General features: G+C 33.2%; 2 protein-coding genes across 2 annotated transcripts; both read left to right on the forward strand.

The window, feature by feature from the left end:
* The first annotated feature begins 1,951 nt into the window (after positions 1-1,951).
* LOC121322587 (extracellular calcium-sensing receptor-like) lies at positions 1,952-6,935 on the forward strand. The gene is made up of 6 exons (XM_041262729.1): positions 1,952-2,151; positions 2,716-3,004; positions 3,481-4,290; positions 4,387-4,614; positions 4,968-5,091; positions 6,022-6,935. Exons 1-6 carry the CDS (start codon positions 1,952-1,954, stop codon positions 6,933-6,935), a joined length of 2,565 nt encoding a protein of 854 aa, XP_041118663.1.
* A 1,447-nt stretch (positions 6,936-8,382) lies between these two features.
* LOC121322588 (extracellular calcium-sensing receptor-like) lies at positions 8,383-13,343 on the forward strand. The gene is made up of 6 exons (XM_041262730.1): positions 8,383-8,582; positions 9,008-9,296; positions 10,324-11,133; positions 11,228-11,455; positions 11,682-11,805; positions 12,430-13,343. Exons 1-6 carry the CDS (start codon positions 8,383-8,385, stop codon positions 13,341-13,343), a joined length of 2,565 nt encoding a protein of 854 aa, XP_041118664.1.
* The last annotated feature ends 558 nt before the right edge of the window (positions 13,344-13,901 follow it).

The raw sequence follows: 13,901 nt of genomic DNA on the forward strand, positions 1-13,901 counted from the left end.
ATGAAAATTTAAACATTCACATCATTTCAGTTGTTGTATTAAATTTACAACATTACAATGTATAGAACAGTGCAAAACATAAGTTTGACTAAGAATTGAAAACAGACAGAATACAGTTATGTGGGATTATAAATATGAGGATAGGGGGCAGATTACATCTACATTCTGTGCTCTGCTTTAGCTAAAGTGGGATTAATGCTATTACAACAAAAATGAATGGCGCCACACAAAAGGGAGTTTGTGGCTTCTGTAATGTGACGCCACGTGGGGGGAGGGGGGGTCATTTTAACATGGTATAAAAACACATTAATTCAAGCGTTGTAGCCACCGCATTGGGTAACGCAGGTCCTTTTTTAAAGACAGCTTCAAAGTTGCTCTTATACAGCGTGCTTGAAGATTCACTTTTAAAAAACAATAACACAATATATAAATGAAATATAAAATGGGCACTATATCATACCAAATTTGTCATGTATACCTTTTTTTTAGGTACAGTGTGATATTATACAGTCTGTAAACCAGCACACTGTATTATCTGGCAGAATTTTCTGTTCCCATGTGAGGCCAGATTAGACAGGTTTTACTATACACTATTGGATGCAACAAATTCTGTAATACACACACATGCCCTATTGTTAAGTCACTGCTACTAAGATATTTTTACAGTTTCTAGGATTTGAATGAAAAATATTTCATCCAAAGATATTTAGCTAAGATTAATTGTTAGTGTTGAAAGATTTCTTAATTTTATTTTGGTATTGGAACATTTCAGCTGTAGGCTTGTGACAAAAATATAATGAGTTCTGGTTGTAAATCTCCCTCCCGACTTGTGAGGACACTAAGTAGCAAAAGGGAAGTCTTTGGACGGGCTGGCCTGACAATTCATTTCCAGGGTCTGGAAGTCAATCAGCCTGGAAGAAGGCGACGGAAGACCCGGAAGGTAAACAATGTAGCAGCTGCAGGAAATAGAGACAGCTGCAATCGTTTACCAAAGGGTCATGCATGATAGCATAAAGGGGATGGAGAATCGTAAAACTTTTCCTTCGCTTGCTTTAAAGATACGAGGAACTGGAAGGACCGGGAGATTTCCCTAATTAGAGAGAAATAAATAAAAAGAAAGAGTTTGTGAGTGTTTTGTTTGTTTTGTCTGTTTAGTAACTGTCTGTGTTTTGTTATCACTAGACGACTAAACACGAATCCGGAGCTGTTGCCAAGGGCCAGCACAAAACCGGATCAACACTGTACTACAGTCACAATTAACATTGTTATCACCATTTCTTCACCACTACAGCATGTATTATATTGTACCACATCAGAAGCACTGAGAGCACTCACTTTGGACTTTGTGATAGTGTGTGTGTGTGTGTCTAATTGTGTGTGTTAAGTACTGTGCTTATTATCTACAGGATTGCAACCCCCCTTTTTCACTGCACAATACACATTGGTTTATATCATCTATAGCAACTGTTTGAATAAAGTGTGTATGTATATATATATATATATATATATATATATATATATATATATATATATATATATATATATATATACATATACACACACACACACACACACACACACACACATATACATATATATGTCTCATGTTTTTGTAATAAATGTCTCATGTCGGTTGCTTCCTATTATCAATTCACAAGGTTTCTTTCTTCCCGCTTGCTTCTGTCAAGTGAATTTGCTATTGCTTTCACATGGTTAGAAAAAAAGAAAACAATTACTAATTCAAATTCACTGGTTTCAGACATAGATGATTAATATTCAGTTATTCTTTTTCCTCAGGCAGATTAATTCAGAAATTGAATTTACCTTTGAGAATTAATGCTTTGGTGAGACACAGAACTGACTCTCATTCAATCCCAGGTGATTTCATAACTAACTATTTAAACACGTGAAATCATATCTTCATGAGTCTGATGAGAAAGAACATTGTGAAATGTTACTGCTCGCAGTAGTATTAACTGCTCTATTAACAGAGGCAGAGAACCCTGTTTGCAGGCTACAAGGCAGACCAGAATTGCCTCTGTTTTCAAAGGATGGAGACATTATAATTGGGGGAATCTTTTCATTTCATGATAACCTTGTAAATGCAAAACCTGCATTCAGTGCCATGCCTCAGCCACTAAAATGCAAAAAGTAAGTTAAAACTACAAATTATTTCAAAATATGTTTGTTTTAGGTTGCAGAATATTCTGCTTTATATATTTATTTCTTCTGCTATACATATTACTGTCTGTTTTATAATTAGGTTACAGATTACTTTATATATTTATTTCTTCTGCTATAAATATTACTGTTTGGTATTATTTCTATGTACAACATTTCCATACTGTGAAAGACATTGCACATTTCTTTTAATTTCTGGATATTATTTTTACATATACTAACACACATACTTTATTCAAATAAATATGGTGGTACATTTTTGTACAAACAATAATAAATATTTATGCTTTGTTGAATTTATCTTCATTGATAAATTGATTTTAATAAGTAAAATTAATGACACGTGCAGGGGTACCTATAATGTTTTCCATTTACTAACAAAGCAGAATGCAAAATGAATGCAGTGTGGGATATTTGCTGCATGCACTTTAATCACAATTGCATTAAAGGGCCAGTTGGGTTGGAGCCATACCTCATTGGGGAGGGTAGTCTTTTTTTAAATCTGTGTAATTATTTTGTGCATTTTCCTTACAGTTTAAATTTTAGAGAATTTCAATTTGCTCAGACTATGATATTTGCCATTGAAGAAATAAATAACAGTTCAGAGCTACTTCCTGGTGTTTCTCTGGGCTACAAGTTATATGACGGTTGTAGTTCCATACCATTGGCAATACAAGCAGCAATGGCTTTTATGAATGGACAGGAAGAAAGAACGGACCTCAACTGCACCAAAGAATCTACTGTTGCTGCTTTTATAGGACCATCTGGGTCATCACCAAGCATAGGAGTCGCAACAACTCTTAGACCTTTTCAAATCCCAATGGTGAGGAATGTATTATATCTTAAAATTTATTTCTTATATTAAAAAAATCTAAACGGTCTAAATTAAGCAAAACATCTTGAAATACATTATACAAGGCTAAAAACTACTTAAAGATACAGTAAACCGACATATGTGGGCAAAGTCATGTTAGTGGTGACCTACACAGTTATTATACTACTTTTAAAAGAAGTCCCTTAACCTAATGCAAACAAAAAGCCAGTTTAATGAATTGTGTTCATGAAAAAATATAGCAATTTAATGTAATTAAACATAAACTGGTTAAGAAACAAATTAATCAGTATTCAATTCTTATACATGTTGCTGATATTGCAATAACATGTTCCAAGAACAGTTAAATTGATGTTTTTTAGCATGTGTTATTGTTTTTCAGATTATTTGATATAAAATGTGTGTTTCCCTTTACCATTTGCCATAACATTTGCAGAATTGTTATTTTATATGTTCTTTCAATACAGATAAGTTATTTTGCAACCTGTGCATGCCTTAGCGACAAAAAGGAGTTTCCTTCATTTTTCAGAACCATACCAAGTGATTATTATCAAAGCAGAGCCCTGGCACAGCTTGTGAAGCATTTTGGATGGACTTGGGTTGGGGCAATCAGGAGTGACAATGATTATGGCAACTCAGGAATGGCTACCTTTGTGCAAGCTGCCAAAGAACAGGGGGTTTGCATTGAATATTCAGAAGCTATTTATAGAGCTAATCCGAGAGAGAAATTTCTTAAAACTGTGAACACTATAAAAGAATCTTCTTCAAAGGTTATTGTGGCTTTCACTTCTTTCATAGATATTGATTTTCTATTAAAAGAGCTGTTGCTTCAGAATGTCACTGGCTTGCAGTGGATAGGCAGTGAAGCTTGGATTTCTAAGGAAACTCTAGCAACAGAAGCAAGTTACAGAGTGTTCGGTGGGGCAATTGGATTTGCTATCAGTAATGCACAAATAACAGGATTGAAAGAATTTTTACAGCATGTTCGTCCATCTTACACACCAGGGAACATGGGTTTGAACACGTTTTGGGAAACAGTTTTCAGTTGTACATTGACTACTCAAGAAAATACTTCAAACATTAATCCATGCACAGGATCTGAGAATTTTGGAGAAATAAACAACCAGTACACTGATGTATTTGAGCTAAGAATTACCAATAATGTATATAAAGCAATGTATGCTATAGCCCATTCACTACACAATCTGATTACATGCAAAAATGGACCTTTTGCAGATATGACATGTACAAACCATATGAAGATTGAACCATGGCAGGTACAGTAAGGATTATGACTTATAATATAAGTTATATATATAATTCAATTTAAATTCATATGTGCACCACTGTACTAATATATTGCCTTATTTTAGGTACTACATTATCTGAAAACAGTTAATTTCACTACCAGGAATGGAGAGAGTGTTTATTTTGATAAGAATGGGGATATAACAGCAAGATATGAATTAGTAAACTGGCAGCTGAATAAAAAGGGCAAAACACAATTTGTAACAGTTGGTCTCTATGATGCATCCTTAGCAGAAGGACGTCAATTTATAATGAATAACATCTCCATTGTCTGGACAGGTGATCAAGATAAGGTAAGATCATTGGAAATCTTTTTCTAAATTTAAATTATATTATATATATATATATATATATATATATATATATATATATATATATATATATATATATATAGATAGATAGATAGATAGATAGATAGATAGATAGATAGATAGATAGATAGATACACACACACACAGTATGCAACAGTTCTATTTTTATGAATAGTATTTTTTCACTTTTTATAGCTTAGTTAGTCCATTTTTTAGTAATTGTCTAACTTTTTATAGGTAAGAAAACAGAAAAAAACACACAATAGCAAATAAATAAGCCTCTATAGCCAATTCCTATAGCATCACGTTTTAAAAAATGTTAATTATTTTTCAAGGTTCCTAAGTCAGTGTGTAGTGAGAGCTGTCCTCCAGGCACTCGGAAGGCTGTTCAGAAAGGAAAGCCTGTTTGCTGCTTTGACTGCATACCATGTGCTGATGGAGAAATCAGCAATCAGACAGGTAACTGAAAAGCAATAAATGAAACACCAATGGAAATCTTTTAGAAACACACATTAAGACACAGTTTAAGTAAAATTAGTTGTGGTCAGTTTTCCAGCATATTTTGTATTACATTTATTAATATGCTGGTGATAAAATTAGTTTTATATGTACACTACACAGAAGGTAAAAAAAAAAAAGTCTTGAAGATTTAATTGTGCCGTTTCAATTTTTATTATTTATTATTTCCTTGCAAGTACAGAGCTAATTAGCGCCACAAAGAAACAAAAGTATTGTGTTATTATGAGATAATATTGCATGATTTCACAATAATTACTGTGTTATTTTGCAATAAATAAACAGCCCTTAAGTCTCCTTATTTTGCTGTAAAATTGGTGTATGATTGTACTTAATGATAAACTAGTACAAAAGTATTGTAATATAAGTTATAGAAAACTCTGAATGTGTTTTTTTTTTTTTTACAAAGCCAGGCATTCCAACTTGCACAAACTGACACCATTGCAAATATTTCACATTTAGGGAACTGTAATAGAGATACTTCACAGTTTCTCACTGGCCCGTTGCAATTCACTTCTGCAACACTATGACATCTATATCGCTGAAGAAAACAATCTATTATTATCTTGTAAATACAATATTATCTTGTAATAACACAACAACAAAACAATGTGTGTGACGCTAATGAGCTTCTGTACACCAGTTGAAAAACTCTCTATAACAAACACCAACATTGACAAAAACAGAGCGATATCTCTTCCCCTCCTTCCTGTTCAATTTAGGTTTGCTTCCCTAAACTAAAACACAACTAACATGGAGCTGTGCTGTTGTGTACAGTAGCAGCTGTGCCAGATGACGGTTTAATATATAAAAAAAAAAAAAATCAGAATGTGCCAAAAGGCTTAAATTATTATTTGTATTCCTTTCTTTCAGATTCTATTGACTGTGAGAAGTGTCCTGTGGAATACAGGTCAAATGAACAAAGAGAGCAGTGCATTTTAAAGGACAATGAATTCCTGTCATTTGGGGAAACCATGGGGATACTATTAGTAATATTCTCATTGATTGGAGCCTGTTTAACTACTGCTATAGCTATTGTGTTCTTTCTTTATAGAGATACTCCCATTGTAAGAGCTAATAACTCTGAACTCAGTTTCCTTCTTCTGTTTTCATTAACACTGTGTTTCCTTTGTGCACTTACTTTCATTGGCCAGCCCTCTGAGTGGTCCTGTATGTTGCGCCACACTGCCTTTGGGATCACATTTGTCCTGTGCATCTCTTGTGTTCTGGGGAAAACAATAGTTGTGTTAATGGCATTTAGGTCTACACTTCCTGGTAATAATATGATGAAATGGTTTGGACCCGCCCAGCAGCGGTTAAGTGTTTTTGCATTCACATTCATTCAGGGTTTAATATGCACACTTTGGCTGGCTATATCCCCTCCTTTACCTCATAAAAACATGAGATCTTACAAAGACAGAATCATTCTAGAATGTGATCTGGGATCTGCAGCAGCATTTTATGCTGTGTTAGGGTATATTGGGTTTCTTGCTGTCATGTGTTTTGTGCTCGCTTTTCTGGCCCGGAAACTTCCAGATAACTTTAATGAAGCTAAATTCATTACATTTAGCATGCTCATATTTTGTGCTGTTTGGATCACCTTTATCCCAGCTTACATCAGTTCACCTGGGAAGTACACAGTTGCTGTAGAGATATTTGCTATTTTAGCTTCTAGTTTTGGTTTGCTTTTTTGTATTTTTGCTCCCAAATGTTACATTATAATACTGCAACCTGAGAAAAATACAAAAAAACATTTGATGGGAAAAGTGTCCTCAAAATCACTTTGAAAAATAAACTTACACACTATGAATGTTTAAATTTTGCTCTTTTTTGTTTTTTTTTCAATAAATCGCTAAGGTGTATACAGGAGTTCTAGAGTGTGAAGATTTAAACATACACTTAACTATAGTTTATATATATATATATATATTAGTCAAAGAAGCTTCAATAAGAATTGTACACAGAAAGAATGCAGGTGCATAGAAATATATATGAGTATAGGTGTTTGTTTGAAACACTTGTTTAAAAAAAATATTTAAGGATCATACGTTTCAGCATATTGTATGTGTAAGGTAATTTCAAAACATATAGAACACAATGTTATATGATGAATATTTCACTCTTTTAAAATAAATGACAGCTAACCAAACTTTTCTCCACATCTGGCAAAATCATAAATTCACTGTTTGTCATGCACCTACCCTTCCATAGGACATGTCATTCATCAGTTTATGTGATTATGACAGAGAAAACCGGCATAGTTTTACCAGTGCTCCCATTTGTCAAAGCACCCATTTTTAATTGAACTTACTGTATGTGTCAGATATTTGCTGAATAAAATGAATAACTGATCTGAATAAAGTTTGCTTATATTGTCTTCTTTACCAATATTTTTTTTCTTCAACCATAGTAATATCATTAGGCTTGCTAAACTCCTAAGTTGTGTGACCATTCATGTGTGTCATATGTTGTTTCGTTATCATGTTACTTAAAAAATCAATATAAAATATTTTGATCTGATCCGTTATTTGATCGAATATATATATATATATATATATATATATATTATATATATATATATATATATATATATATATATATATATATATATAGAAAAAGAACACAACTACGAATATATTAACACGTAATTTTCAACATGTTGACGTCTAAGTATAAAACTGACGTCGTAATTTTTTTTTTAACTGGCTTGACTGAACAATAAAACTAATATCAATTCTTGTTATTTTGATTATAGTTAAGAAAACGCCAGCATATATATTTATATATATATATATTATATACACACACACACACACACACACACACACAGATATAAACAAATCCCTATCCAGTAAAATTAACCGCGAGAGAGAGAGACCCTTACATACGCATGATTGTACATTGTTACATGCTGCATGTCTTTAACATCCCCAGTGGGAGATAATGCATTGTGTTTGGTAAAGACTATTATTTATTTATTTATTTATTTTAACTCCAACAAGGTCATTGTAGCAATCATTAAGTGCTCTGGTTAATTGCAAGTTCATACCTACAGCAAGTTTATGATTACAATTCAGTTAGTCTTCCAGATCAAAAATTGATTTTACCTTTGAGAATACACGATTTGAGAGGAAAAACTTAACTTGGGAATTTAATCTCAGGTGATTTCACTACATACTATTTAAACTCATGAAGTCATAGTTTTGCAAGTCTGATCAGAAAGACCATTTTGAAATGCTACTCCTGCTCGTCGTATTAACTGCTCTCTTAACAAGGGCAGAAGAGACTGTTTGCAGGTTACAAGGAACACAAGAACTGCCTCATTTTTCAAAGGATGGCGACATTATAATTGGAGGAATCTTTTCATTTCATGACAGTCTTCTTGATGCCAAACCCACATATAACGTCAATCCTGAACCACCAAGATGCAAAGGGTAAGATAATTACAGGTACATTTTGTTCTATCATCGGGATACAGATACTCTTTATTTTACATTGTGTTCCCCTTTAAACAATAGCCTGAAACTTAACAAAATGTCTGAAATGAGAATATTAATTGATTCAAATATTAAATGGATAATGGTTCATATTCACATTGTTTTGAATCATATAATGTATGTTTTGTTTATTGTTCGATTGAATAAATTAATTAAATTATTCAAACAAAAGCTAAAAAAAATACTAGGCTAAGAGGAATGACCTTTTATTTAAATTAGAACATTAAAATAACGAAGAGGGATAATCTCCAACATAAATACACAATCATTCAGCTTAAAGGGATTTAAAACAAGAACATAATTCCTTTTTATTGTAGGCCTGCTGCCTTTTAATTATTATTTTTTGTGAATTTACCTTACAGTTTAAATATAAGAGAATTTCAATTTGCTCAGAGTATGATCTTTGCCATTGAAGAAATAAATAACAGTTCAGAGCTACTTCCTGGTGTTTCTCTGGGCTACAAGTTATATGACGATTGTAGTTCCATACCAATGGCAATACGAGCAGCATTGACTTTAGTGAATGGACAGGAAGAAGGAATGGATCTCAACTCCTGCAAACAATCTACTGTTCCTGCTTTTATAGGACATTCTGGGTCATCACCAAGCATAGGAGTCGCAACAACTCTTAGACCTTTTCAAATCCCAATGGTGAGAAATATATTATATTTCTATGATAAATATCATGTACAAATGTTTTTTTTAGAAATAAAGTATAACATGTTATCTGAACAAGCTAAAGTTACTGACATAACTGGCACAGTAAAGCTTATAAAAAATGCTTTGTTTGCAATTGATAAATACATGTAAAGCTATAATATTATGTTTAATCAAAGTCTTATCCCTTAGCAGTCCATTTATTCAGCACTTGTCATGTACATCAGGTCCAATTTATTTTCACACGCGCTGTTTATTTTACACACGCTGTTTAAAATATTTTTTGTTCAGAGTAAAACAGGTTTAAAAAGCACTGTATGGCAAAAGTACTCCACCTCCAGCCAAGCCCCACCCCTTGTTCACTGTATTTTTCACATACCTCTTTATAGACGTGCATACTGACAAAAAGCTCTGCAAATGTCTGTGGTATTTTTTGAGCGCTGCATGCGGAGCAGCTATCTCCTTTGTTTGTGTCTGTTTTAGCTCTGTGGTGCAGGGGCTCAGATACACCGCTTTATTTATTTATTTATTTAGGCTTTTCTTTTTAGGCTAATTTTTTCTAAATTTTTTCCGGAGAAAAAACGACTAGAGACCTGTACTTTACTTCTTTTTGATGGACTGGAAAGGGAAAATCGTAATGTCGGACCTGGTCACACACACACACACACACACACACACACACATATATATATATATATATATATATATATATATATATATATATATATATATATATATATATATATATGTATAAGAACAAGAAACTGTTTTTAACAATGTGTTTACATAAACTATGCACTTGTACTTTTTTGGATTACCTTGTTAAACGAACAGCTTTACTTTATATTCATTGTCATCATTTAATTGCTAATACTTTCAACAGAGGCATTTTTATCAATTAAAATACAATGATTTATTTTATATGTTGTCCCTTTTAAAGATTGCTTTACGTTTTACATAATGTTTTATTTTATTTTTATAATTAAATCATTGTGTTATTTCCTATTTTCCTTCAACACAGATAAGTTATTTTGCAACCTGTGCATGTCTCGGCAACAAAAAGGCATTTCCTTCATTTTTCAGAACCATACCAAGTGATTATTATCAAAGCAGAGCCCTGGCACAGCTTGTGAAGCATTTTGGATGGACTTGGATTGGGGCTATTAGAAATGATGATGATTATGGTAACTCAGGAATGGCTACCTTTGTGAAAGCAGCCCAAGAAGAGGGGGTTTGCATTGAATATTCAGAGACTATTTATAGAATGTATCCAAGAGAAAAACTAATTAAAACTGTAGATATTATAAAAAAGTCATCTTCAAAGGTTATTGTAGCTTTCACTTCTTACATAGATCTTGAAGTGCTGATTAAAGAACTGTTGCTTCAGAATGTCATTGGATTTCAGTGGGTAGGCACTGAAGCTTGGACTTCTGCTGAATCTCACAAAAGAGAAGCAAGTTACAGAGTTCTTGGTGGGGTAATTGGACTTGCTGTCAGTAATGCACAAATAACAGGATTGAAAGAATTTTTACAACAGGTTCGGCCATCTTATACACCCGGGAACATGGGATTGAACACATTTTGGGAATCAGTTTTTAGTTGTACCTTGCCTTCTCAAGAAAATACTGCAACAGTAAATCCATGCACAGGATCAGAGAGTTTTGAATATATAAACAATCAGTACACTGATGTGTCTGATTTGAGGATTACCAATAATGTCTATAAAGCAATGTATGCTATCGCCCATTCATTGCACAATCGTATTACATGCAAAAATGGACCTTTGCCAGATATGCCATGTGCCAACGATACCAAGATTGAACCATGGCAGGTAAAGTAAAGGATTATGTTTTACTACAATGTTAATACTATCAGAAATTAAATACATGTTTGTACTATTATACTAATATACTTACTTCTTTTAGGTATTACATCATCTGAAAACAGTTAATTTCACTATCAAGAGTGGAGAGAGTGTTTATTTTGACCAGAATGGAGATCCAGCAGCAAGATATGAAGTAGTAAACTGGCAGCTCAATAAAGAGGGCAAAACACAATTTGTAACAGTTGGTCTCTATGATGAATCTTTACCGGAAGGACAAAAGATTGTAATGAATAACGTCAGCATTGCTTGGGCAGATGGCCAACATAAGGTGTAGTCATCAAAAAAAAAAAAATACAATTGTATAATACTTGAAATCTGTATTTTTTTTTATAAAGATTGTTTTAACTATTTGTAATGTGTTTTTTTTGTGATTGTTATTATCTTTAGAGCAAGATAATAAAAATCACATGTTAAACACATTTAAATATCTAACTACACCTGCTAATGTGATTATGTCCTCTGAATTTACACCATTTTTTAAAATTGTTTCCAAGGTGCCTAAATCAGTGTGCAGTGAGAGCTGTCCTCCAGGCACTCGGAAGGCTGTTCAGAAAGGAAAGCCTATTTGCTGTTTTGACTGCATACCATGCGCTACAGCAGAAATCAGCAATACGACTGGTAAGCTAAAAAGCAGCAAGAGATAAATAAAAAACTAACACTTAGCTTTACAAACAATCAGTGAAGAAAAACACTAGCCATTTAAATAAAGGTGGGATGATCTGCTTTCATTCCTTGGCTTATTGTTGCTATGCTTCCCTGTGCTAAACAGAGCATTTACATTCAGTAGCAGGTAGTAGAGGGGTGGCAGTTTAGATCGAAGTGTGGCTAGGAGGGAGGAGTCTTGTATGCATGCCTGCAAAATTTTGGTAATGTTAACAAAGTGGTAACAAAACAATACCTGGTTTATGATGATGCAGAACGCAAAGAAGACTGAAGTATGGCAGAATATAGTAAACATTCACCCAGGAATCATATTTAAGTGTAACATTGAACATGATTGTAGGATATTACAATCACAGTTATTTTGTGTGTATATTAACTATCAAAAAGTTATTGCTCCAGCAACAAATAAGGTTTAATATTTTGAAGACATGTTTAAATATATAATTGTGAATTTTTTTTGGTTTGTTTTTGTTTTTTGGCATTTGTTTTCTACATGCCAATAGGCACTATATGTTGCTTTTACTAGAATCCTGTTAAAAGAAAAAAAAAACAATGCCTTTTTCTTTTTTGTTTGTGCAGATTCCATTGATTGTGTGAAGTGCCCTTTGGAATACAGGTCGAATGAGCAAAGAGATACATGTATCTTAAAGGACACTGAATTCCTTTCATTTGGAGAACTCATGGGAATATTGTTAGTGATATTCTCATTGACTGGAGCCTGTTTAACCACTGCTATAGCTATTGTTTTCTTTCATTACAGAGATACCCCCATGGTTAAAGCTAATAACTCTGAGCTCAGTTTCCTTCTACTGTTTTCATTAGCACTGTGTTTCCTTTGTGCACTTACTTTCATTGGCCAGCCCTCTGAGTGGTCCTGTATGTTGCGCCACACTGCCTTTGGGATCACATTTGTCCTGTGCCTCTCTTGTGTTCTGGGGAAAACAATAGTTGTGTTAATGGTGTTTAGGTCTACACTTCCTGGTAATAATACGATGAAATGGTTTGGACCCGCCCAGCAGCGGTTAAGTGTTTTTGCATTCACATTCATTCAGGCTTTAATATGCACTCTTTGGCTGGCTATATCCCCTCCTTTACCTCATAAAAACATGAGATCCTACAAAGACAGAATCATTCTAGAATGTGACCTGGGATCTGCAGCAGCATTTTATGCTGTGTTAGGGTATATTGGGTTTCTTGCTGCCATGTGCTTTGTGCTCGCTTTTCTGGCTCGTAAGCTTCCAGATAACTTTAATGAAGCTAAATACATTACATTTAGCATGCTCATATTCTGTGCTGTTTGGATCACTTTCATTCCAGCTTACATCAGTTCACCTGGGAAGTACACAGTTGCCATAGAAATATTTGCCATTTTAGCTTCCAGTTTTGGTTTGCTCGTCTGTATTTTTGCTCCTAAATGTTACATTATAATACTGAAACCTGAGAAGAATACAAAAAAACATTTGATGGGAAAAGTGCCTTCCAAGTCACTTTGAAAAATAAAAGTACTTGCTAACAGTACTTGTATATATATATATATATATATATATTATATATATTATATATATATATATATATATATATATATATATATATATATATATAATTGTATTACATTCACAATAGTATAGGTCAGTAATATACACAAAAAAATGTTAGTAATTCACAAAAGTTTGGATAGGAATTGCAACAGACAAAACACAGTAAACTAACAATATAAATATGAGTGTAAGTGTTTGTCTAGAACACTACTGCACACAATATTATAAAATTTAACACAGTTTAATTGGAAGTATTTTGTCATTCCAATCCATATAGAACAAAATGGCCTATTTAGCAAATTACAGGTAAACAACTTTCTCCAAATCAGCAACGCCAAAAATGCTGTGCACTTTTTGTCATGCACCTATCCTCCTTTTTTAGGACTTGTCATTGATATATCACAAAACACTGACACATTAGGAAATGTAATCATGATCCATTTGCACCTTGGTTTAGATTTGGTACTGAAAATAGTTATTTTCTTCTTTTGTTTTTTTAGCAATAGTCCAAGT

Source organism: Polyodon spathula, chromosome 11, assembly GCF_017654505.1.
Source record: "Polyodon spathula isolate WHYD16114869_AA chromosome 11, ASM1765450v1, whole genome shotgun sequence".
Lineage (NCBI taxonomy): Eukaryota > Metazoa > Chordata > Actinopteri > Acipenseriformes > Polyodontidae > Polyodon > Polyodon spathula.

Bases quoted from the DNA above. Each gene is read 5' to 3' on its own strand.
- LOC121322588 (XM_041262730.1), top strand. From the start codon at position 8,383: ATGCTACTCCTGCTCGTCGTATTAACTGCTCTCTTAACAAGGGCAGAA. The intron at 8,583-9,007 runs GTAAGATAATTA...TTTACCTTACAG, and splicing joins GAACCACCAAGATGCAAAGG to TTTAAATATAAGAGAATTTC. The intron at 11,806-12,429 runs GTAAGCTAAAAA...TTGTTTGTGCAG, and splicing joins AGAAATCAGCAATACGACTG to ATTCCATTGATTGTGTGAAG.
- LOC121322587 (XM_041262729.1), top strand. From the start codon at position 1,952: ATGTTACTGCTCGCAGTAGTATTAACTGCTCTATTAACAGAGGCAGAG. The intron at 2,152-2,715 runs GTAAGTTAAAAC...TTTTCCTTACAG, and splicing joins CAGCCACTAAAATGCAAAAA to TTTAAATTTTAGAGAATTTC. The intron at 4,291-4,386 runs GTACAGTAAGGA...GCCTTATTTTAG, and splicing joins TGAAGATTGAACCATGGCAG to GTACTACATTATCTGAAAAC.